Source organism: Aspergillus japonicus (assembly GCF_003184785.1).
Source record: "Aspergillus japonicus CBS 114.51 unplaced genomic scaffold BO86scaffold_6, whole genome shotgun sequence".
NCBI lineage: Eukaryota > Fungi > Ascomycota > Eurotiomycetes > Eurotiales > Aspergillaceae > Aspergillus > Aspergillus japonicus.
Genome location: NW_020291643.1, coordinates 43,115 through 65,640, shown reverse-complemented (window position 1 = coordinate 65,640; position 22,526 = coordinate 43,115). Strand labels below are relative to the sequence as shown.

The following is a 22,526-nucleotide window of genomic DNA, read 5'->3' as shown; positions in this document are numbered from 1 at the left end:
GCGGTGGAGTTCCCGGCCGTGCGGTGGGCGGTTCCGGGGGGACCTGGTCAAATGCGTAGAACTACGGAGTACGGAGACTCATGTGTACAGTAAGTACAGTAAGTACTGTACAGTTAGCTCGACCTGGACCTGAGCTCCTGAGATTATCTACTTAGCTCAGTTGACTATTACCTATACCTTGTTATTATGTATGTCTGGCTCCAGATTTGCTTGACTACCGACAACGGTCCGACGGACTGACAATTTACTGCTCCATCTGTCTCCTTCCTTATCTTCTCCCTTCCCGCATTCCTTCCCTTGAACTTCCCCCTTCGAATTCGTTCTCGACCAACTTCTCTCTCCGCTGCTCACCTGGTGAGGAGGTGATGTCTTTGCACATCTACATAGCTCACACCGGTGAGCATTTCCTCGCTGATCCGGTGTCTTTGGCCTCGTAAGTTATCGCCCGTGCTGCCTTTTACCCCGGCTTCCTTCCCGATGATCTCCAATCATCACCGCCTTTTGGATGCTCGACTGTCACCCTTAAACTTCGACTCCCCTATGGCTTTGTGGCTGGTTCCGATGATATGATAGTGAGCTGACGCTCTCGAACCCATTATCTAGCCCGGATGCACTGCGAACATGGATCACCCGAAACACATCGATCCCCTCTCAAAGGCAGATCTTGATGACTGCTCGGGGAAAGAATGTCAAGGCCCAAACACTTGCCACGGAGGTACGCATACAGTTTCTAACACAATGGAGTATCAATACTACTTGTACTTGGGCTGATTTTCTTGACCGATAGACCGAGATATTTGTGTATGATAGACGCTATGTCAGCGAGCCAAACACTTTTGAGCTTCCGGAACTGCCTCCACCACAGCCACTAACTCCTGAAAACCCTCCCGATACCTTGACGAACCAGAACGATCTACAAGCATGGAAGGCTCTCTTTAGTGCCAGGAAGGACTGGGCCCTGAGTCTCCTGGAGCGCTGCGCATCCGTGGATAAACAGATCCATGAACACAATGAGCGCACAGATATCATCAACCGAGCGGCTGGCGTAGCTCTCGAAAACCTCAAGACTCACGTGGGGACCTTGGAGCATCGCTTTCAGGAAGCGCAGACATGGGCGAACGGGTTGTTGAAAGATCAACATGCCGCGTTGGATGGTTGGAGGAAGGCCCTTGCATCGTTAGACACCATTCCGGCTCGGAAGGATTTCAACTTTCTAGGACGTCCGTCGACGCCCACAAAGCCTGAAGATCGGTTGATGGGAACTCTACGCAACTATGTGGATGTGGAAGAAGTGCAGAGAGCTGGTTCGGAAGCACCGGAGGAGTCGTCGCGTTTTGAGCAGGAAGTCAGCAGTATTGAAAAGATTGTTGGTGCAATCGCCGCAGATACACAACGTCTTGTGGAGGATGCGTTCCCTGCCGGCGTGGATGACGTGGAAGGCCTGCTGCAAGAAGTTGAAACTATCTCTAGGAAGATCCAATCCGACTACGAACATGTCCTGGCTCTGTCCAATAATCAAAAGGCACTGGCGAATATATCTAGGCTCGCACTCAGTCACACGAAAGATCTACTCCCATCGCTGCTGGACATCAGCAGCGAAATCCAGGCTGGCCTGGAAGAAGCTGTTCATCGCAATAACGCCGCTATCAGAGCGGCTTCAAATCATATGCGACTCATCTCGGCGATCGAGTCACGGCTGGCTGATGTGCAGACTCAGATCACCAACCTCAACTTCCGAAGCGACACATTCGACATTATTTACTCCGTGTTCCACATGCCCATGATCTACGGCTCAGTATTGATTGAGGCGGCGCGGCGTCGTGAGTTCAGCGACAAGATGAAAAACGATTCCTTGACGTTAGCGGAAGAGATGTCAGTCTTTCGTGAGGAGGAGCAGCGGCGACGGAAGAAGTGGATGAAGAATATGGGGGAGTTTTTATCGACTTCGGACACCTCGACGCCTGGTATTGAAGTCAATCTTCGAGGTCAGGAGTACGAATGGCCAGTTGTCAGCAGAAAAGAGATTGAGTCATACATTGAGGAACTTAAATCTAAGACTGGCATGGCCCAGTTGGTACAGGAACTTAGCCAGCTTTACAAAGAGTTGGATGCTCCTACCCGATTACAGCGCCGCAGATCCAAGGCCTTCAAACAAGGCAGTCTCTTTGACCTCAGTCGAAGCTCCCTATTGCTGCGTAGCGATGACATGGTTCGAAGCCTGAGAGACGAAAAGGGGAAGCTCGAGGAGAGGCTGAAAGGCTCCGAGAGTCGTATCAGGAAATTGGAAGATCTCCTGCACCGCCAGAGTCACATGAGTCGACCGTCTAGCGGGAATTTCTCCGTAGACTTTCCCAGTTCGCCTGCGTCGCCTCATCCCGATCCACTGTCTAGGCGGTCATCTGTGTCATCGCGACGGATGTCATCCAATCAGTCTCCCGAAGAAAAGGCGCTCGTTCAACGTATTGTGCATCTGGAAGCGGAGTTGGCGGCAGAACGGGACACGGTACAGCGGCTGCAGAAGGAAGCGCATGCTGAGCGTCAATCGACCACTGATAAAATCCAAGAAGAGCAGTCGACGAAGAAAGATCTAATTGGCAATCTAGAAGCCCGACAGCGTGAATTTGACGATGAGCGAAGATACCTCGAAGGTGAACTAAAACGGCTGAAGATTCGTACCGAGGAGGTCGAAGAAGAGCTGGATAGGCACCTGGATAGTCGCGAGCATGAAAAACAGGACACTGATGAGCGTATCCATCAGCTTGAAGTCGAGTTGCAAGAGGCTCACGCTCGCGCCGAAGAGGAATCACACAAAGCCACTGAACTACTAAAGCAGATGGAATCTGATAAGGATGTGGCCAAGGATCTTGATCTCCGTTTCACCGAGTTACAGAACATAATTGCAGACAATGAGAAGCTGGAAAGGGAAAACCTTAGCTCTCTACAAGCTGCTTTCATGAATCTATCTCCCGGCGGCTCTGTTCCAGCCAAATCCATGGACATCATAAAGGCAATCGAGGTGCTCTCTGAAGGGCTCTCTATCCATGCAAAGAATGCAGAAGAGAACGCTCTGCAGGCTGCAGCAGAGTACAAGGAGCTTGAAGAGCGTCTGAACCAGATGGAGGCGGACGCCGAAGAGTCGCGAAAGCGTGCAGACGCACGGGAAGCGGATCTGTCTCGCGTTCGCGAAGAGCTGGCACAAGAAAGATCTAAGCTAGAAATAGCCGATTCTGAGCTGGACGACGAGCGATCAAAACTCATTGCACTTCAAACCCAGTTTGCTGCCGGCGAAAATGGCTCTGATGCTCTCCGAGAGCGGGTCACGCAAGAAGAACGAAAGCTGACCAACCTTTCTCAACGACTGGCCGAGGTCGAGACCCTAGCTCGCCAGTCGGAAGAAGAGGTCACGACCTGGAGAAAGAAGGTGGAGGCGATATCAGAAGCAGAGCAACGGGCTACGATACGGTCAGAAACATGCGGGCTTAGATCCCAGCAGCTTTCTAAGCAGCTTTTCGGGCAGGTTGAGAAGCTGGAACGTATGCTCGAGCAACTTGGGTTTACTATTATCCGGCAAGACGGAAACATTGTGGTGCAAAGGTCTTCGAAAGTCAATATCATGTCTGTCACCGGAGACAGTCTTAGCCAGTCCGGAGTGGTCTCTGTGAAGCCAGACGCGAGTCTCCTAACTTGGATGCACGCCGAAACCAAAGAGGAGGAGACTGATAGGTTTATGGCTTTCATGGAGTGCTTGTATCAATTTGATGTGGACATTTTTGGTGATGCCGTCGTCAAGCGCGTCAAGGACATCGAAACCCTCGCCCGGAAGTGGCAGAAGGAGGCTCGTGGGTATCGCGACAAATACCACCGGGTGCAAAGTGAAGCTCACGAAAAGATTGCGTATCGGTCTTTCAAGGAAGGCGATCTCGCTCTATTCCTGCCGACGAGAAACCAAGCCATCCGGTCCTGGGCGGCGTTCAATGTCGGCGCACCCCACTATTTCCTGCGTGAGCAAGACGCGCACAAACTTCAGACCCGGGACTGGCTGCTCGCTCGCATTACCAAGATTGAAGAACGCGTTGTGGACCTCTCCAAATCTCTGAACGGCGCCAATCCTGACCGAAGATCTATTGGCGAAGTCAGCGACGGCACTTCCTTCGATGATGAGAATCCTTTCGAACTCTCGGATGGTCTTCGTTGGTATCTTCTCGATGCCACAGAGGAGAAGCCTGGGGCTCCCGCGACGCCGGGCCTCGGAAAGAGCACTGTTGCGCCAGCGCACGTCGACGCCAAGGGCAGCATTCGGCTGAAGCGCACCTCCGCCGGCGGGGATGTTGCCAAGACTCTGTCCAAAAGCCTTGATAGCCGGCGGAACAGCTCCAATTCGAAAAAGGCACCCTCTACACCGTCACAGCGCGGCAATGAATCTACCGTAGATCTGGTCCGGCACGCTGAGGAAGCTGCACCTGCTGCTGTGGCTGCTAGCTCACGACCACGGGAGGCACCGTCTAATGCCGACGAGGTTCGCCGCAACCCACTCCAGGATCCGCAGAACAGGAGATAGTAGATTTGTCTGCGGTGGGTTGGTTGGTTGGGAGCTGACGAAATGTCACAGGGTGCGGGCCAAATCCCCGATACTTCATTCCGTCAACAGCCGCCCTTCATTCCCGGCGCTAGAAGTTCCTCTTCGTCGGTGCGGCTGGAAGATGTCGACGTCTCGTCCATTCATACGCCGGCTAGTCGACGGACCTCGCGTTATCGTCCCTGGGAGAAATTGTGGTCTGTCGACTACCGGGTAGAGAGTCATGGTCGCCAATGAGCCGCTGCAGCCTAGAAGCCCCAGCTAAGGAACAGCAAGCTGAATCCCTGAAGGGTGGTGACTTGGGAAACAAGGAACATACGCATAGGATGGAAGATCCAGGCCTGAATATGATACCCTACGGAAAGGAAATGGCTCACATCTTCGATTTCTTGCTTACTTTCAATTTTTCGCTTTATTTGTCATTTTTAGCCGGCGCAAAGTAGACACAGGCACGTTGTTATGGACTCTGATTTGAAAATTTGCTCAAACATGCTTATTTTAGATGAGATAGATTGGGAGCGACAAATGCCCTGTAAGCCCCATTCCCCCGCCTTGCCATGCACCACCGATGCTTCCAATGCCTCAAGCCTTCCCGTAAACCGAGATGTTTCCTCTCCAGCAACATTCGAGAAAACCATTCTATATTACAACATGAACAAACAATTATAGGAAAGCCCCAAGCGCACGAGAAAAAAAAAGAGAGTTAGGGTAGCTAATCTAGCTGTTCCGTGAACTCCTCCATCCCACCAACGTCCTCCCAAAACTTATCGAAGTCCACATCATTCTCCTCGAAAAGCTGCTTGACCTGCTTCATGGCCGACACCTGTCTTTCGGGCGTGAACCCACCGGGTTGAGTGCTCTCGTACTGAATCAGCTCGACCCACCGGTAGAACAAGTCCTCCTTGCCCATGGCGGTCAACTTCTGCTGGAACTCGATAATCTGATCGCGCTGGGCAGATCGGACCGCGTCGTCGCTGATCTCTTGTTTCGCTTTGCCTTTCTGGTCTTTCTTCTTCGACGAGGAGGCTGAGGAAGAGTCTGCATCCGATACGGAGGTCTGATTCTCATCATCGACCCGCCAGATCAACCACCCGTGAGCGTCCGTGTTCACCACCACCGCCGTGCGGAACTCTTCCAGCTTGACGGCCGGTTCTTTGGTGTCTGAGGAGCCGTGGCCGTTGACCATCTCGTGCGCCACGACCATGCTCTCATAGTCGAGATCCCAGTCCTTGTCCACGAGCAGGTAGCCCGTCTTCCTGACCTTCTCCGGCGTTACCGCGGTGACGATGCGGTCGCGCGTCTCCTCGTCCTCGCGGATCCAGCGGTCGCGCTTCAGGTCCTGCGTCAGGCCGGACTGGCTCCGGCGGACGATGATCTCCTGGTCGCGGAACCCGACGCGGCGGCGCCACTGGACGGGGCCGACGACGAACCGGATCGGCCAGGGGAGGAGCACGGTGACGAGGAAGTAGTCGAGCAGGACGGTGAAGAAGCGGCCGAGCAGGAGGCCCCAGAGATCGCCCCAGCTGAGCGTGGAGGTGTCGACGGAGAGCGAGGTGGTCAGGCCGACCAGCGAGGCGAACATCGCCGGGTAGATGTGGCGCACCGAGTAGACCCGGTAGGCGAGCAGGCCGACGACGGCGAGGTTCATGAGCACGGGGACGATGAATGCCTGCTTCTTCTGGCTGATCGGCGTGGTGTCGATGTGGATGAGGTAGATCTCGCGCGGCGAGAGCGGAGAGAGGAGGGGCAGTAGGGTGGTCGGGGCTTTGCTGAACGGAGGGAGAGGCGTTGCCGATTGCGAGGCTGGGGTCGATGTGCCGGACCCCGAGGTAGAGGATGATGTTGTAGAGCCCTTGGCCTTCGGGCCTCGTCGTGCGGATTTGGCCATGTTGTTTTGGGATGCTCGTGCTTCGCTGGGGATGTCGGGGGGAGGGGTTCAGGGTTTCGAGGGGAGATTAGGACTCTGGAGCCCGGCGCATGCGGCTTTCCTGGTCTTCTTTATAGTTGTCCAAATGGCTGACAGCGTGGGGGGAGGAGGCGCAATGGATGAAAGTATGAAGCTAACAACGGAGTATGTCGATTCGCCTGACCGGGTCACATGTTGTTAGTGCAAACGCTCTCGGAGTCACTTGTCTCGAGGGCAAAAGATTATGGAGTGTGATGGGCTCATCCGTACCTGGACAGTGACAGTTGAACGATGTAGCTCAATGGACTGGGTGGTCAGCGTAGTCAGTGATAGATGTGAATGACCAAATAAATGAATCGGGGAGAGGAGGGGACAAACGGAGATGACGCCCACAGCCCACTAAGCCCGATCGGGGGCGCGGCCGCAACGAACTCCTGGGCGCGAGTCTCGTCGAAGTTGCCCATCGATCAATCAATTGCATTTGCTCCCATTCTTCATTCACTGTAGCATTCCGTCCGCTTCACGTCGTGTGTTAGTCGGATCGGAGCGCACTGTCCGGAATTTCACTGGCCCGCCCCCGAGGGCATCTGCTTGCCTGTGTTTTGTCACGATGCCTTCCACCCCCGAACGCAGGAGCGACCGGCCCTCGTTGTCGCGTCGCAACAACCGCTACGATCAACCCACCGACGAGTATCGCTCCCCCTTTCGAATGTCACGTCAGGCTCATCTCACAGATCACTTTGACGCGTCTTTGAACCTCAGCCCTCCGCCCTACGAATCCAACTCGCCCCGCCATCGACGCAACTTCAGCCAAACCAATTCCTTACGAGGTGCATTCGCGTACACTACACGTCTTGACCGTATGGCAGACCGAGGAGCTGCAACCGCCGACGCATCGGCTGGGTACGGCTCGTATGGACGAGATCGCGATCCTTTCCTCCTGTCGTCTCCGGTATCGAACCCTCCGAACGAGCTCGCGGAAACGTACCGCCAAATCGACGATGCGGGTAGCCTCATCGACGAGGATCCATTGGATGCAGATTTCCAGCTCCCCAGCAACCGCGGCAACCGTAGTCGCGGGTCATCGTCGGCGTCGGCGAGGAGGAGGAGTGACTGGTTCACCTCATATAGCCCGGACTTTTTGAACGACGTACCGGACGAATCCTCCCGCCGGAAACAGGTGGACCGTGTCGAGGACGAGCGGCGCTTGAAAAGGGCCACATCCAGTCGGTCACCTGTTCTCAGCAATGCAGGGGCTCGGGACCCCCTGACGTCGGAGAACCTTCAGCGACGCGACGAAGAGGGGGAATTTCAGGGAGGGGCAATGGATGTGGAGGACGACGACAACAACGAGCCCAGGCCTGCGGTCCATCCACCTTCGGAGTGGGGGACCAAGGCAAAGTATCGTCGCGACTGGCTGAAAAGCATGACGCGACGCGACAACCCCCCGTTGGGTTCCACGGTGGATAGGTCAAAAGACCCCTCACCTCCGAGGGTCAGGGCGGACCGGGACACACAAAGTAACTTGGAACGAGGGACCATGGTTGGAGACCGCTCTACGGGACGATACGACAGGGTGCCTCTCTCTGACGCGCAGAACAAGCTGTCTTCGGAACAGAAGGCCGAGAAAGTGACCGAGGGCGAACGCATCCCCAACACCCCGATCACCCTATACCCGAGCTCGACCTTCACCAAACGAAGCCCAACCAAGAGGGACTCCCAGGATCTACTCCGGAAGCTGTCACGGACTGAGAGCCCGGGGCAACGAAGTACCGATGAGTTCAAAACCCCGGAAGCCCAGAAAGTCCAGCAGAGGCCACGGATCTACGACAAGACACCAGTCGTTACTGGTGCTTGGATTGATACTCCGATGACTGAACGAGTTGACAAGTTTCCCGAAGAACTGTCGCGGGATATCGTGCCGTCACCGCCGCAGAATCACCGATACGCGTCATCTTTTCTGCCCCGAGAGTCTAGAATTAGTGAGGTGTCAGAGCCATCTGAGTCAGAGGCTCTGAGTAAGACGGACAAAGAAGACAGAGACCCAAAGCGACAAGAGTCTGCTTTTGTGAAGGAAGAGCCTGTGATAGAGAACAAACCAAAGGAAAACAAGACAGAACAGAACATCGGAAAGCTTAGCAAAGAAGCCCCAAAAGAAGAACCGAAAGAGCGGAAGAAACAAGAAGAGCAGCCGGAAGCAAGTCAGAAGGCCAAGCCGAAGAACAAAAAACCGTTGGTCAAGCCAGACCTGCCTAAAAGCGCACTGGAAACCGTATTACAGGACTTTAAAGCCCACAAGGAGATACTCGATGTGGGTGACGATACAATTGAGTCCCTTCAAGGACTCCTTGAGGGCAAACCGAGTGAAAATGCTACCGCAGAAGAGGAGGATGCTGCGTACGAAAAGGCTATCTTGAAGAAACTTGAGCTTGCAGGCTCCGGAGATAACGAGACCGTGGATCTAGATCGCCTGAACGAGAAGCTGAAGTCGCTTGCGGAGAACATACAGAAGGTAAAATCGGGACTGAAGAGCCTTGAGGAACAAGCCTCGCGCGACGGCAACGTCTTGACCGCACCCTCATCCAAGGGATTACAGTTTTCACGAGCAACCATCTGCGCGAAGTGCCAGGCGGAGACTGAAGGTCGGGTTTACACCATCATCTCTTTTCCTCGGCTCTGGAAACGCAATCCCATCTCCCGACGCGTGCGTCCCACCGGCCTCGGATGGTGTCTCCTCATATTCTTGGCCTGGCTATACTCCGAAACCACCATGTGCGACTACTACTGCCACCCCATCATCGCGAACGTCTGCGAGGGCAACTGTCTCCGGCCCGATGCACCTCAATTTCCCTATGTGATCCCGACAATGCTTTGGCGCTGGCTGAATCTCTCCTCCATACTCGCACCGGTCTGGGCCATTCTCGTCGCCGCAATCAGGTTCGTCGCCCTCTCCCTTGGCTTTTGGGATGGCTATGTCGATGAGCCCCCCCGGCCGCTGAACCTGTCCGGCGAGATCCGCATCCACGGAACCCGCGTCGTGAGTCTCGCACAATCCACAGCAGCGGCCAGCCGCGGTGGCTTCTTCTCACCGTCGAAGCTGTGGTCCGGCAAGGACGACGAGCGACCGGTTGTTCCCGAAGCCGTGCCCGAATTGGACGTGAACGGGGCGCGCAACCCCAGTAGTCATGGAAGCCATGGTGGATCGGGTTCCTGGGACGACGACGGGTCCATGGACGACGACGAGATTATTTAGTTTATTTCACAGATTCAAAGAGGTCACCGCTAGGTCTTATAGGTTTTTTTTGAGAGACATCCATTACTCGACACACTACTACTACCTACCGGTGCACGGTGTTTTGGGCCCGGAATATGATTATGATTTGACCTTGATGAAGAGGAAAAGCTCTACAAGTCGATTTAGTCTTGATTTTTTCTTTGGAGGTCGCTACTACATACGTTACTTAGGCATCGTATCCGCTTGACTTTCTTCTCTGGATGGCTCTGTATCATAGGGAGTTGAGACGGTCAGGGTCTAGTCCGGGCCGGCTGCTTGCCATCATCATACGTAGGAATACTAGGAATGAATCCCGAGGCGCACACGGGCCCTTATCTAAGGTTATCGTGGATCTGCGCGAACCCGTGTTTACTTTCCCCTTTCCGGTAGTAGCCGGCCACTAGACACTGCTTAGTACGTACACACTGAGATCCTTCGAGCACAGAGCGACTACTCTATGTCATTTCAGCGGAGGACATCCGATCATGTTTATTATGCTAAGGGCAAGTAATCTAACAGGGTATTGAACCATGAACAACATTAACAAATCAAGTAACACGCCAGGCAGAATATGTCAATCCTTTATTGCCACATGATCCATAAGATCGATTGGGAAGGACTGAGAACACCTTAGAAAAGGGAAGGGGGATGTGTAGAATAGAGAAAGACTTAAGGGGGGGAAAAGGGTGTTGTGTATGTAGATGTGTCCGGGCGGGAAAGATCACAACCTGGCCTTGTCCGCCCACTCCCTCTGCAACTCCCTCTCGCCGTCCAGCCGCCACTGCGCATTCACGCGCAACCGCTCCTCGACCTCCTCATCCGAGAGCGGGACTGCCTTCTCCACGGGGATCGCCTTCTCAGAGAGCAGCTTATACCCGATGAACGTGACCTCGCCGCTCTTCGCCTTCGTTTCCTTCCCCTCGTGGAACACCGCATCGCGACAGAACCGGGCCATCCCATCGTAGAACCGCCGACCCGAGGGCGCGTCCAGCATCACCAGCCCGAAGCAGTGCGGCATGCCCTCAAACTGCTCGACGAGGATGGGGGCGCCGGCGCGGTGCATCTTGCGGGCAAGCACGAGCGCCTCGTCCGTGAGGCCTTCCTCGCCGATGGAGAGAAGCACAGGCGGGGCGTCGGCCCAGAGCTCCGCGTCGCCGGCAATCGGGGAGACGAGCGGGTGCAGGAGGGAGGGGGCGTGCACGTAAAGGTCCACGCGCGGTGGCTTCACGGGCCAGATGTCGTCGGCAGGGACGACCAGGGGCCGGAAGAACGGGTCCGTGGCCGGCGTGGAGGTCGGCGCATCCAGGTAGTCGTAGATCGCGTTGTGGGCCACCGAGGGCATCGACCGGGTCATGTCACACCAGGGGGAGGAGGTGGCGACGCCCGCGGGGAGGGCGATGGGGATGTCGCGGCCGTGGAAGCGGATGGTGGGTTGGACGCGGCGGAGAGTCAGCAGGAGTTGAGTGAGGACGAGGGAGAGATTACCCCCCGCGGAGTCGCCGGCTAGGATAATCTTGTTGGCAGGGATGGGGTCATGAAGGGAGCCCGGGGGCGGGGAGATGAGGGAGAGATAGGCGACGAGGGCGTCGGTCAGGGCGGCAGGGAAGGGGTGCTGGGGGGCGAGACGGTAGCGCACGGAGAGGACGGGGGCCCCAGTGCGTTTGGAGAGTTGCGCAACGGTGGGACGGTGCGTGCAGGGATCCATGAGACTGAGATTGAGCGGTGAGTTTCGTGCAAGATGATACCACTGATCCTCAAGTGGTCATAGAGAGAAAGTGAGAGAGGGAGAACTAACAAGTAGATTCCCCCATGGAAGTAGAGAATGACCATGTCTTCCTTCGATTCCTTCTTCAGCTCCTCATACTTGGCTTCCTCGGAGATGTCGGGCTGCGGAGCATTCTTATCCACGCCACTGCGATAACCTGTCCATTCTGCCTCGACTGGTGCCACTCCAGGCAAGTCGTAGGTCTCATCGCCCGTTCTGAGGGTCTCAATGGCTTTCACGACTGCGTCCTGAACGTCGATCTCCGGCTGCGGAAACGTCACCTTGGACACCCACATGGGACCCTTGATGCCCGGATCGCGGATGCTGGCATTCTGCTGCTCGGAAATGGAGGCGCTGAAGCTGAGAAGCGAGCGAATGATGGCGACAGTCAACTCGGTGCGTAGATCCTGCTTGCCCTTGACCGGGGAGAGGCGAATGGTATGGAGGAAGATGACCTTGAGTACGAGGGGGATGCGCACGAGGATGGCCTTGAGCACACTGAGGGGGTTATCGAAGTTCCTCATTGTGTCAGTCTAAACTAAGAAAGACGATGTAGGTACTGAATGAATGGAAGGTGAAGAGGACAAGGTATGGAGGGGAAACCGCCACAACAGGGAAACACTGGAAAAGAGAGAGAAAAAGCAGAGGAAAAGAAACGAAAAGATAGGGAGCATGGAAGCAACAGCCGAGTGGGGAAGGGACGATAAGGGGAACGGAGGCAAAAAAAAACCATGCCTCGGTTCATGACCGGAGGGGCAGTTGGATAACAAATCATGCATCAAGATTTATGCAGACCACATCTGGGCCCTGAACCACATACAATGACATTTTTATTGGCGTTGTAACCCACAGGAACAGACAACCTGAGAATATTCTTATTGCCTGACTATTTTAACTGGTATGTTGTGAATATACTCATATAAACTCGCTCACATGGCACAGGAATTAAAGTTCTGCGAGACCCCGGAAACTCCATATTTTTAGTGTTGGATCCGATCCTTTTGGCGATGGAGCCATGCGGCCTTACATCATCGCCGAGCCACTAACCACTAGTCTACTAAAGCAACAGAAACCATGAAGAAAATCTTCCCTTTTATCTCATTAGAATAATAATAATACAATCACAAGGCCCACATGATAGCTAGCGTTATCTTCATCACATCATCCAGTGAAAGTGGTTGGTTGTCACGGAATAAAAAAGAAAGAAATCACACGCATGAAAATCAAATCAAGAAGAGGATGCTCTCATCTAGAACCGACCAGCAGTTTCCTTAGCCTTGCCCTTGGCCTCACCCAGGAGCTCGTCCGTCTTGCCCTTGGCCTGGCCAGCAGCGCCCTTGGCCTGACCCAAAGCCTCCTCGGCCTTACCCTTGCCCTTGCCGGCCAACTCAGCAGCGTCACCCTGCAGTTCTCCGGTCTTGGCCTGAGCCTGGCCGGTGGCAGCGCCCACGGTACCCTTGAGCTTCTCGGCGGCGGTCTCTGTTGCGGGTCAAATCGTGTTAGCATAGTTCCGTGTAGGGAGGAGAAGGGGAAAGGTCTAGAAGAGCGTACCTCCAACCTCGATACCCTTCACCGCAGCATCGGAGACAGTGCGATCGGCGGCCTTGAGAGTGTCCTTGGCGGATTCAACGGGACCCTTGTTCAGGCAGGCGCTGGAGGAGAGAGCGCGAGTGGCTCCGATGGAGATGGAGGGAGCAGTGGGCTTGAGGGCCGCCGAGGCGGTGCGGGCAACAGGGGCGATGCGAGCGATGAAAGACATGGTGGAATGTATGAGGTGTATGTTGAGGTGTATGTATAGTAAGTAGTAGTGGTTGTGGTGGTAGGCAATCGAGGGTAGTTCTTGGAACGGATGATCAGATGGAAGTGTAATTGTCAGTGTACTGGAAACGTGCTGGCAACCAGAGGTTTATAAGCTGAGGCATGGCAGTTGAACGACGTCATCAGGATGGATGGTTGGCAGCATCACCGGGCAGCTTGTCTTATGTCGCTCTTACGTCGATGCCCGCCCCGAACCACTCGTACGTACTCCGTCAGTGGGTCCCCCGCAATTCCCACCGCCCGGTCTGGTTCCCGGCAGAATTCTCTCCAAGTACGGAGTACACTCTCTTGATGTCCGATTATTATGTATTTGGTGAGAGAACTACTTCTAACGAAGAACTACGTTGATTAGCTCTAAGTGCTAGAGCTTGACTCTAATTTTGATGTAGTTCAATCAATCAAGTGCATGCTTAAGATAGTCATAGTCAGTACATGCTGTTTTGCTGGCTACCGAGCTTGTACGGAGTAACTTATGTGCACAAAATCCAGAAGGCGGTGTAACTGGGATGTTCCCGTTTCCCCGCACTTTTCTTCCTTCCGCCTTCTTTCATCCTTCCTTTCCCCCTCACACGAATCATCTCTGAAGCCCGAATAATCTGTGAAACTGTGTGTGTCTGCAGTATGTTATCCGCATCTTATTAGCTGCTCAGTGTGGCATCACTCTATTGATGATACAGTCTCAAACAAAACGGTCATCTGTGCCTGGAAAATGATGCAAATGAAGATGAAAATGGAAATGAATCAACAAGCCAAAAATCCACAGACGCGTTACTCCGCCCACATGCGGGGATGATACATGTCAACACCGAACCCTCCATTCCCCTCCTGCTATGCTGTTTTCACCCACTATAACTCCGACAAATCTGACGCCAAACAACCTGAGAATACTTTTCTTTGTTGCTTATTCGATCTCTGTTCCTTCCATGGTTTATTCTTGTCGTGGAGGAGAGCTCCCACTCCGGGCTCGCCCGCCACGCGGCTCCGCCATCGGGATGGTGATCTCTTGTGAAAGTAGAGGTCCCGAGAGGTTTGGGTGGTAAGTTGCAGGGTACCCAGGCAAGAATTGCCCTGCTGCTGCTGCATATTGCACTGGCCCACCAAACTGTGGTCTGCTGTCAACATTCATACGCGGCCAAACAGGCTCGAATGGGACGGGACCCTCCAGAGGCTCCAGAGGCCGGAGATGTGCCGCTGCCGCTGCGTAGGAAAGCTCTGTCTGAAATTTACTTGGCTTTGGCGGTGGTGCCAGATTCGGTATTGGTGGAATGATGTTAACCGGGGCCCATCTACGGGGATAAGGAATGGGGTCGGTAGCCCAGGACTGTTGTGACTTCGCGGACATATCACGAGACATCGGTTCTGGGGCCGGCTCGGACGTGTATCCAGCCTGCAGGTCTGAAAATGGTGGTGATGTTCCGGGCATGATCGCAGATGGATGAGAAATTGGGCCTGTTGATGTCGATGGTGTGGTGCTCAGTCGACGTGCTGCTGATATATCGATATTACCCTCGTATGGCAGGCCCGGTGCGAGATATGTCATAGACGGTGTGCTTGCTGACATATCTCCCATGGGGGACCCAATACCGCTGAAAGACGTGCCCGGAGGCGCTCTGTATCGACTGGCCGTTACGCCGAGTTCCAGAGCTTTCAGCTGATGGCTCAAATACGCCGGATCAGGCTCACTATATGTCGAAGAGGTCATTGGAGGCTTCGAGGACATGACGTTGCTCGAACGGTTGAAAAGTGATTCTTCAGAGGATTTATCCTGCAGACCATGCAACCTTGGCCGGCTTCTACTAGGAATCGAGGATGACCGTGGCTTTTCAGTCATATGTTGCGCCTGTCTGGCTGCAATTGTGGCGTAGCTGGGCGAATCATTTTCCTTCGACAAGCTCTTTGTGAAATCGCCTGGGGCACTTGCAAACTGCCTGCTGTTCATCGGCGGGCGCGTGATTTGTGTGACCGCCGCCAACGCCTCCGACGCCGAGGTCCGAGAGCTGCTACGGTCTTGGTCTCCAGGCTTGCCCGATATGCCTTCTACGGGGAAGACCTTGAGAACAGGCGCAGCAGGCTGAGAGCCTCGAATGCGATGCGGTAAAGTGGGCCGTTTAGGCTTGTTAGCAGCGGGCTTTGAGGGCTTCGAAGATTTCTTGACAAGGTGCCAGCCTCGGTCATCCGACGCATTCGTACCAGATACCACCTCCGATGAATTGGACTTCCGCCTCTCGCTTGCTTCACCTGTTTGGGAGATTGGAGGAGCGTCGCCCGCCTGATCCTGGCTGGAGTGACGAAATATGTGTGGGAAGAAAGGCTTCAGATTAAATTTCTGCGGGCGTGGAGCGGCCTCCTGCGGAGATTCCACCTGAAGCGCCGTTGGTTCAAGCCAAGCAGGCAAGTCCTCAGCGGCGGACTCGGGCACCGAGGAAGACGAGCTGCTTGACCGATCAAAGACCGAGCGTTGGTTACAAATCGAACCAGAGCTTGGTGAAATCCGATCTATCACCTTGGAAATACTCCCCTTCAATATCCTCATGTCTTCCCGCGCCTGACGGACCGCAGCTGCCTCCCGGGCTGATCGTCTTGGGAAGTGCTCGAGTACCTTTGACACATGAGTCTCGAACTCGCGGTAATCTTTGACAAGTCCGCCGCCGCCGTGACTTTCGTTTCTTGCTTGGACTTTCTCGTACGAGGTGCTGAGTACGTCGCATACCACTACAAGCCATGAATCATACAATCCAGTCTCCAGAGCGTTTGGATTGGTGGCGGCGGCTTTCATCCGCTCTTCTTCATCCATCATCTTCAGCTCGTCACGGCAAAATCCCTGAACGACACTATGGATTTTCAAGACGTCAATCGTTCCTGCGTTCTGTAAGACTGAAGAGAAGAAGGCTTCCTGGCTGCTCTCTGTTTGCGACTCAGAAAGGTCTGGCACCACAAACTTCTGTTCCAGTACATTGTCTCTTTCGGCCTGGGGCGACAGAGCTGTGGGGTGCAACGGGTACGAGTCAGATACTCGTTCAATAAGGCCATATCGGATCAAGATTCCGATCGTCGTGTCAAGGTCCCCCGCTTCTCCGCTTCTGCTTTGGGTCATGACTCCAGCTCTCTGCTGTATACGCGCTGAGAGACCCAAGGTCAAGAGACCGACAGGGATATGGTGACTAAAGAACGAAAGCATGTTAACCAGGTTGAGCGCCGCCCAGTGCCCCAAACACATCAAATCGTGCATGATGCTTAAAAACGGTTCCGCCAGCTTTTCGTCTGTCAAATGTGAATTGATATGATATCGCTCAATTGGCTTTGACGTGGCGCTGAGCCTGTGGCCAATGGCATGAATAGCGAGAGGAAGGCACTCATAATGAGTTACCAGTTCCGTGGCTTTCCTGATCTGGCCTGCGGTCGGTTTTCTAATACCGAGGTCTTCAAAAAGCAGCTTGCATGCGTTCTCCGGCTCGAGTGGCTTCACCTGAAGGCAATATGGCTCGTACAGACGTTGTTTTCTCTTCAGGGTTTTATCCACTGAGGTGTAGATGATACTGCAGTGCTTGTTGAACGGGAGGAACTGCTTGAAGTTGTTGATATCATGCTCGTGCGCAAAGCTGACTCCGTCGAACACAATGAGCCAGCCTTCCCGGTTTTGCAGCCATGTCCTCACCGAATCTACATACTTGCGCGATGGGTTGGTGTCGGGGTACCGGAATTCCTGCCCATCCGTCAGTGCGGCCGCTTGAGCCATATCCCAGAAGCATTTGTAAGTTGATTCGAGGGACTTGGCATCGACCCAGAAAACCCCCGCTGGGTAGATATCTCGATGGGTGCACACGTATTGTCGTGCAAGGTGCGACTTGCCACTGCCGGGTCCTCCACAAATCAAAACAGCCATTAGACGTTCCGCTCTCTTCTTGGCTTTGAACAAACGCGCATGCAACACTTCAAGCTCCTTCTTCATACCTACAAAAGTCGCATTTGGATGAAAGCCGGGCGGGACCACGAAAAGCGGATCAGCCCGTAGGGATCGTGACAAAGGAAGCTCGGTGCTCTCCGCCATCGCTATTTCCGATACAACCGAGCGTCTTCTCTCAGAAGGTAGTACCATTAATTCAGAATTACCTGAGACATAGTCAGCATTATCGACTGACAATGTGTCCATGGTAGAAAGAGGCAACTAGAATACATGGACCAGAGAAACAGATGAAAACATTGCGACAACGACGACGAAGAAGACAGTATCACCGCCCATCCAGGATTTCTTCAGCACGATACACCGCTTAGAAATGCTTACTATAAGGCACTGGAGGTTGCGCGGGCTCTTCGACCTCGTACTGCTTCCAAGTGATCGGAGAATGCGGACCAGGAAGCATCTGTGGCTTACCAATTGAACGAAGGTCCGGTGCGCTTCTTCCAAGTTGTTCCGTGTCCACTATCCATACGTAGTCAGCTCCCGAAGGCCGCAAGAATTACGCAAAGACAATCGAGCGAGGTCACATACCATTGCCAAACATTTCCCGGGCTATTGTCTCTTTCATGAGCCGGCGCGCCTTTCCCTCTTCGATCCAGCGCTCATGTATGGTCGCTGGGGCGTCACGCGAATATCGCAAGAGAGCCTCTGCCACCGCCTCATATCCAGGGGAGCCCTCATCGTCAAACTTGCACATATGACTATGATCAGCTTCGATGCCCATCCGTTCGACACCTTCCATGTAAGGGGCCGCAGAGCTCTCGTCGACGATCAGCTCGCGAGTGCCCTTGACGTCACTGGACAAGGTTTCATGGAAGAAATAGATGTGGAAGCGGCTCGTGATGTCTGCGAAGAGGCTGTTGATGTTCTGGAGCGTTTCGTTGTTTGTCTTGAGGGCTTTGACCAAGTGAGGCGAGGATTCCATGAACTTCTTCGGCATCACAGCACTACAAATGTTCTGCAGAAGCGCGCCCCACTTGGCGACGTCGGACCCATTGTGGGGTGTTCCGAGGAACAGGATGCCGTACGTGGAAACGTATATGGATCTGAGATGCTGGATCTTTTCGTTGTTCACGCTCCGGCAGTAAATGAGGGTGCGCTTGACGACCAGGCCGCCCAGCGAGTGGCAAACGAAGATTATGGGTCTGTCTGAACAACTCCGCAGCTGAAAACGAGGTCAATATATATGCATACCTTGGGACAAGATACGACTTTCACACGAGTCAGGCGAAGCAGAGGGGCTTGGTAGTACTCACATTTCGATTCGCAGCCAAGCCCGAAGCCAACGTCTCTGCGTGATTGTGAAGCCGGTCTTTGGAGGCGCCGTCGGTGAAAGCCGTGACGTTGGCGTTGTATCCGTACGTTAGAATGCGAACGTGATTAGGGCCGAGGACTTCAGGAAGGAGGTCGGCGGGCCAAAAGGTGCCATTGTTCTTGGAAGCCCAGGTGTTGTACGCATGACCGTTGAGGCCGTGCACGAACACGATATCAACAAGAGGCTTTTCTGCACGGTAAACCTCGCTGAGGCCGATCTCCTTCACACGAGTGGGAAGGTTGGCCATGTGTGAGGGTGGTTCGGGTGAGATAGTAGTCGAAACGTCAAGACTGAATCCTTGGACGTTTGACTTTATCTCGTTATCTTGTTGTCTCGATTGCCTGTAAGGGAAAGGAACAAAGAAGTGAAGAAGGTAGGAAGTTTGATACGAAGGGAAGGTCAGTATTGATCGTGCGTGTGTGGGGAATAGTAAGTTATTTAAGCGTTGGAAGGAAGGAGGAGGAGGAGGAGGAGGCGGAGCATGAGAAAGGCGGATGACTTGCTCGGCCCCCGGGGTGGCAGTTGGCAGCGTGCCTACTGCGAAACAGGACCCTACAATTCTCCACAACCATCAAATCAACTAATCCTGCTGAGATTGAGACGCTTGTTTGTAGTCAAACTAAAATACAGATATGATGCTTGACTGGTCTTGAATGGTTGTTGATATGTAAGAAGTACTAGTAGTTAGTTATTGAATGGGTGAAACGGGGGCTGCCCACGGAAAGAGACCACGATTGTCGATAGAGACGTGATGATAGGCCATCCATTGTATTGAAAAAGTAATCCTACTCAGGCACCTCAGGGAATGGTGACTGTTCAGCCTTGTCTCCAGCTGCAAGACTCAGCCCCGAGGCTCGTGTCACGGATCTGCAGTCAGCGAGGCAGGCAGCATGACCTCCCACTGGTCACTCCCCCTGAGGAACCACGGGAACTCCTTTGGCATCCGTCCGATCGGGGAAGGTTAAGTTGTTTGCTGATTGCCGTGGATGATTTGGAGTCTTGGTTACAGGCAGATTTTCTTGGTGGTTGACTCAGTCGTAGTTCATAGCCTTGTCCTGTACAGTAGTAGTAAGTACAGTACAGTAGGCACCAGCTGCCTCCCACCCCCCACTCTAGCCAAGCATCATTCTACGTATGCTTGATTACATCTCGACCACTGCTGAAGACCATTCAACCACAATCTCTGTATTATCTCAATCTCCGCAAAGTAGCATATTCCCCGATCACCCGGAAATCCGTCAAATTCGTATTCAACTCAAGGGGCAGCTGTGCGGGCGCACTTCACTAACTTCCGGAAGGATGTCTGGCGCCCTGTAAGTTAAGCCCCGCTGCCAACTAACTGTAAGCACTAAGTTGAAGCCAGAGACCCTTTTTACGAGTACTTATTTCTCCGGCCACGAAGCCTTTGTTCAGGTAAAGGCCACGTATAATTATAAGTTACAGGACACTGCGAGACAGTCCTTCTTATACATGGCAGCAATAGAGTACGTAGAGGATTCAAAACAGGACAGTTTGTAGGTCTAGTCAATGGAGATAAACTTACTACTTATGACTGATTATCATCTATAGAAGCAGAAATGACTAATATCTGATTTGAACTAAAACAACGCCCAACTCTGGCTTGTCCCAGCTCTGACTTACTGAAAAGGTAGTCAGTTCCTTAATGGATCCACAATCACTTATTCCATACCTAGTACCTTATTAGCGGAATTACTATGCAATTTAATCAGACAGTAAGCTTAAACAAACCCACGCACGGTGTATGTATGTAGGTAAGGTAGTCGTTAGATCTAAAGGGGAAGGTCATACAAAACCCGGCCAAAAAAAAAAAAAAAAAAAAAAAAAAAAAAAGGAAAATGAGGAGCGTGCCTGATGTCAACCGGGAATCCTGAATGATTCACTTCAAGTTCTACTGAGGGTCGATCCCCCCCACACCTCCGCCATCCCCAGGTGTCTGTCCGCGTTGCTCACTCCACCTGCTCATGTTATCGATCGCATCAAAAATTCGACTGAGGGGGAGAATAAACCCCTCCTGCCTTACCGCCGGTTGATGTACTCACTTGCCCTGAGGTACTCCCGTCATCACCCCCCCCCCAGCTGACCGTCGCCAACCTGGGGCGGGCACGCAGCCTCCCTCCGTCCCCGGGGCAAAACGAACGCCCCCGAGGCGCAGCGCCGGAGGGGGAAAGAAGTTCTACTTGGAGGTTCGAGTCCTGTACTACGTTGGAACGGCCATGGGTCAAAGCTGAGACCATCACCAACCCACGCAATCCTGCATTCTTTCTTGGCCTGGGTCTGAGACAAGCCGAATCCAACTTATCCAACGATCACATATACGCAAAATCATGCCGGGACTAATCAGGCTGTAAGGCCAAGCAATCCATGCTGGTGTACTGTATACAGTAGGATTAGGTTGTAGAACAACTCATACCTACCTTGATGGTTGACCGGTAATAGGATACTGTGACTTAATACTGCGTGATGTTTATCCCTACCATCCGTTTGTGCTGGGGGTGGAGATGTTATTAGAATCCGATCAACCATATAGAGACGTTGAAGCGGCGGAAGACGCAGAAACGATCAATGTAGAAGAATACCCGACCCATGCCTTGATATTAGAGAGACTGTAAATAAAGTGCAGTTCAACACACTCAGCATTTCCACCTCAAACATGATGGTAGCAATCTTGATACCTCATCACGCATCCATCACCACCGCCTCCCCTTTCAGCAGTACTCCCTTCGCCCAGCAACACAAAAAGTGTACCACGCTTCCACAAAGCAAGAACTGCCCCCCCCTCCCCCCCTCACCTCCCCCTGAAGACCGGCTTCCTCCGCTCCGCGAAAGCCCGCAGCGCCTCCATCCGATCCTCCGTGCCCATCACGCCCGCATACGCCTCATTCTCCGCCACCTCACCCCGCTCCCACCCGTCCAGCGCCTTCATGGCCTGGCGGATCGCCACGGGCCCGCCCTCGCAGATCCCCAGCGCGAGATTGATCGCCTCGCGCAGCACCTTCCCCCGCGCAACGCCCTCCTGCGTCTCTTCCTCCGGCAGGATCTCCACCAGCCGGTCACACAGCCCCAGGAAGTACGCCTCGGGGCCGGACACCCGCCGGCCCGTGAGGATCAGGTCGCGCGCGCGGTGCACCCCGATCAGCTGCGGGAGGCGGTAGGTGCCGCCCGCGCCGGGGATGATGGCCAGGCGCGTCTCCGGGAGGCCGACCATGCACGCGGAGCCGAAGACCCGGAAATGCGAGCACAGCGCCAGCTCGAGGCCGCCGCCCAGGGCGGTGGAGGCGACGGCGGAGATGGTCGGGATGGGGAGGGCGGCGAGGGCGCTGAAGGTCTGGCGTAGGTGGCTGAGAAATTGGCTCGTTCTGTAGATGAGGTGGAACGAGACGGGGGGGTTAGCAGTTCGATAGATTGAGTTTCTGGGGGAGGAAGGGAGAGTGGGGGGGACAAACTCCTCTTTGGTCATGCTGGCTCGTTCCTTGAGGTCGGCCCCGGCGCAGAACGCGGCATCCACGTTGCTCCCGAGCACCAAGGCTCGAGTCGGCCCTTGGCCCTTCTCGGCAGCGATGGATTTGACGTGTTGTGATAGACCATCCAGCAGGCTACGAGAGATGGCATTCCGGGCCTTGGGCCGGTTGAGGAGGAGAACGCGAATGGTCCCGGACCCTGGGGCCGGGACGTGTTGAGTTTGGATCACATTGTCGCTGCTGCTGGTACTCAAGCGGGCAACTGTGACACGGATTGAAAGTGGAGCGGCGCGTGAGAGCGCTCGAAGAGTAGAGATAGGCTGGGGGAGTCGAGGTGCCATTGTCGCTGAACTGAGATATCAAGGTGGTAAAACTCTGGAGGATTTCATGCGAGGATGAGGGAAGGGTTGAAGATGGACTGACTGAAAGTTGTTG

At 54.0% G+C, this 22,526-nt stretch overlaps 7 protein-coding genes across 7 annotated transcripts; 2 read left to right on the top strand and 5 right to left on the bottom strand.

Annotated features, from left to right (window-relative positions):
• Window positions 1-106: 106 nt before the first annotated feature.
• atg11 (autophagy protein ATG11) lies at window positions 107-5,036 on the top strand. Its single transcript, XM_025671275.1, has 3 exons — window positions 107-433; window positions 604-715; window positions 788-5,036. Exons 1-3 carry the CDS (start codon window positions 366-368, stop codon window positions 4,556-4,558), a joined length of 3,951 nt encoding a protein of 1,316 aa, XP_025531077.1. The 5' UTR covers window positions 107-365; the 3' UTR covers window positions 4,559-5,036.
• A 21-nt stretch (window positions 5,037-5,057) lies between these two features.
• Window positions 5,058-6,809, bottom strand: BO86DRAFT_453659 (uncharacterized protein). The gene is made up of 2 exons (XM_025677006.1): window positions 6,753-6,809; window positions 5,058-6,661 (listed from the first exon to the last, which is right to left on the bottom strand). Exon 2 carries the CDS (start codon window positions 6,462-6,464, stop codon window positions 5,289-5,291), a length of 1,176 nt encoding a protein of 391 aa, XP_025531076.1. The 5' UTR covers window positions 6,465-6,661; window positions 6,753-6,809; the 3' UTR covers window positions 5,058-5,288.
• A 165-nt stretch (window positions 6,810-6,974) lies between these two features.
• On the top strand, window positions 6,975-9,847 carry BO86DRAFT_453658 (uncharacterized protein). The gene has a single exon (XM_025677005.1). It carries the CDS (start codon window positions 7,093-7,095, stop codon window positions 9,733-9,735), a length of 2,643 nt encoding a protein of 880 aa, XP_025531075.1. The 5' UTR covers window positions 6,975-7,092; the 3' UTR covers window positions 9,736-9,847.
• A 463-nt stretch (window positions 9,848-10,310) lies between these two features.
• On the bottom strand, window positions 10,311-12,136 carry BO86DRAFT_354849 (uncharacterized protein). The gene is made up of 2 exons (XM_025669604.1): window positions 11,552-12,136; window positions 10,311-11,465 (listed from the first exon to the last, which is right to left on the bottom strand). The coding sequence occupies exons 1-2, from the start codon at window positions 12,043-12,045 to the stop codon at window positions 10,478-10,480; spliced, it is 1,482 nt and encodes a 493-aa protein (XP_025531074.1). The 5' UTR covers window positions 12,046-12,136; the 3' UTR covers window positions 10,311-10,477.
• Window positions 12,137-12,594: 458 nt separating this feature from the next.
• BO86DRAFT_386165 (uncharacterized protein) lies at window positions 12,595-13,463 on the bottom strand. The gene is made up of 2 exons (XM_025671274.1): window positions 13,073-13,463; window positions 12,595-13,000 (listed from the first exon to the last, which is right to left on the bottom strand). Exons 1-2 carry the CDS (start codon window positions 13,278-13,280, stop codon window positions 12,771-12,773), a joined length of 438 nt encoding a protein of 145 aa, XP_025531073.1. The 5' UTR covers window positions 13,281-13,463; the 3' UTR covers window positions 12,595-12,770.
• An 804-nt stretch (window positions 13,464-14,267) lies between these two features.
• Window positions 14,268-18,859, bottom strand: BO86DRAFT_396189 (LipA and NB-ARC domain protein; the record flags this gene model as incomplete). Its single annotated transcript, XM_025673386.1, has 4 exons — window positions 14,268-17,449; window positions 17,622-17,759; window positions 17,829-18,462; window positions 18,554-18,859. The coding sequence occupies 4 exons, from the start codon at window positions 18,857-18,859 to the stop codon at window positions 14,268-14,270; spliced, it is 4,260 nt and encodes a 1,419-aa protein (XP_025531072.1).
• Window positions 18,860-21,418: 2,559 nt separating this feature from the next.
• On the bottom strand, window positions 21,419-22,501 carry BO86DRAFT_354840 (putative mitochondrial methylglutaconyl-CoA hydratase (Auh); the record flags this gene model as incomplete). The annotated part of the gene is made up of 2 exons (XM_025669603.1): window positions 22,077-22,501; window positions 21,419-21,989 (listed from the first exon to the last, which is right to left on the bottom strand). The coding sequence occupies exons 1-2, from the start codon at window positions 22,430-22,432 to the stop codon at window positions 21,419-21,421; spliced, it is 927 nt and encodes a 308-aa protein (XP_025531071.1). The 5' UTR covers window positions 22,433-22,501.
• Window positions 22,502-22,526: the final 25 nt, after the last annotated feature.

Coding starts and splice junctions, on each gene's coding strand:
- BO86DRAFT_386165 (XM_025671274.1), bottom strand. CDS start 13,280: ATGTCTTTCATCGCTCGCATCGCCCCTGTTGCCCGCACCGCCTCGGCG. Junction 13,001..13,072: donor GAAGGGTATCGAGGTTGGAG/GTACGCTCTTCT, acceptor GACCCGCAACAG/AGACCGCCGCCGAGAAGCTC.
- atg11 (XM_025671275.1), top strand. CDS start 366: ATGTCTTTGCACATCTACATAGCTCACACCGGTGAGCATTTCCTCGCT. Junction 434..603: donor GATCCGGTGTCTTTGGCCTC/GTAAGTTATCGC, acceptor CCCATTATCTAG/CCCGGATGCACTGCGAACAT. Junction 716..787: donor CCCAAACACTTGCCACGGAG/GTACGCATACAG, acceptor CTTGACCGATAG/ACCGAGATATTTGTGTATGA.
- BO86DRAFT_453658 (XM_025677005.1), top strand. CDS start 7,093: ATGCCTTCCACCCCCGAACGCAGGAGCGACCGGCCCTCGTTGTCGCGT.
- BO86DRAFT_354849 (XM_025669604.1), bottom strand. CDS start 12,045: ATGAGGAACTTCGATAACCCCCTCAGTGTGCTCAAGGCCATCCTCGTG. Junction 11,466..11,551: donor TTCCATGGGGGAATCTACTT/GTTAGTTCTCCC, acceptor GCTCAATCTCAG/TCTCATGGATCCCTGCACGC.
- BO86DRAFT_453659 (XM_025677006.1), bottom strand. CDS start 6,464: ATGGCCAAATCCGCACGACGAGGCCCGAAGGCCAAGGGCTCTACAACA.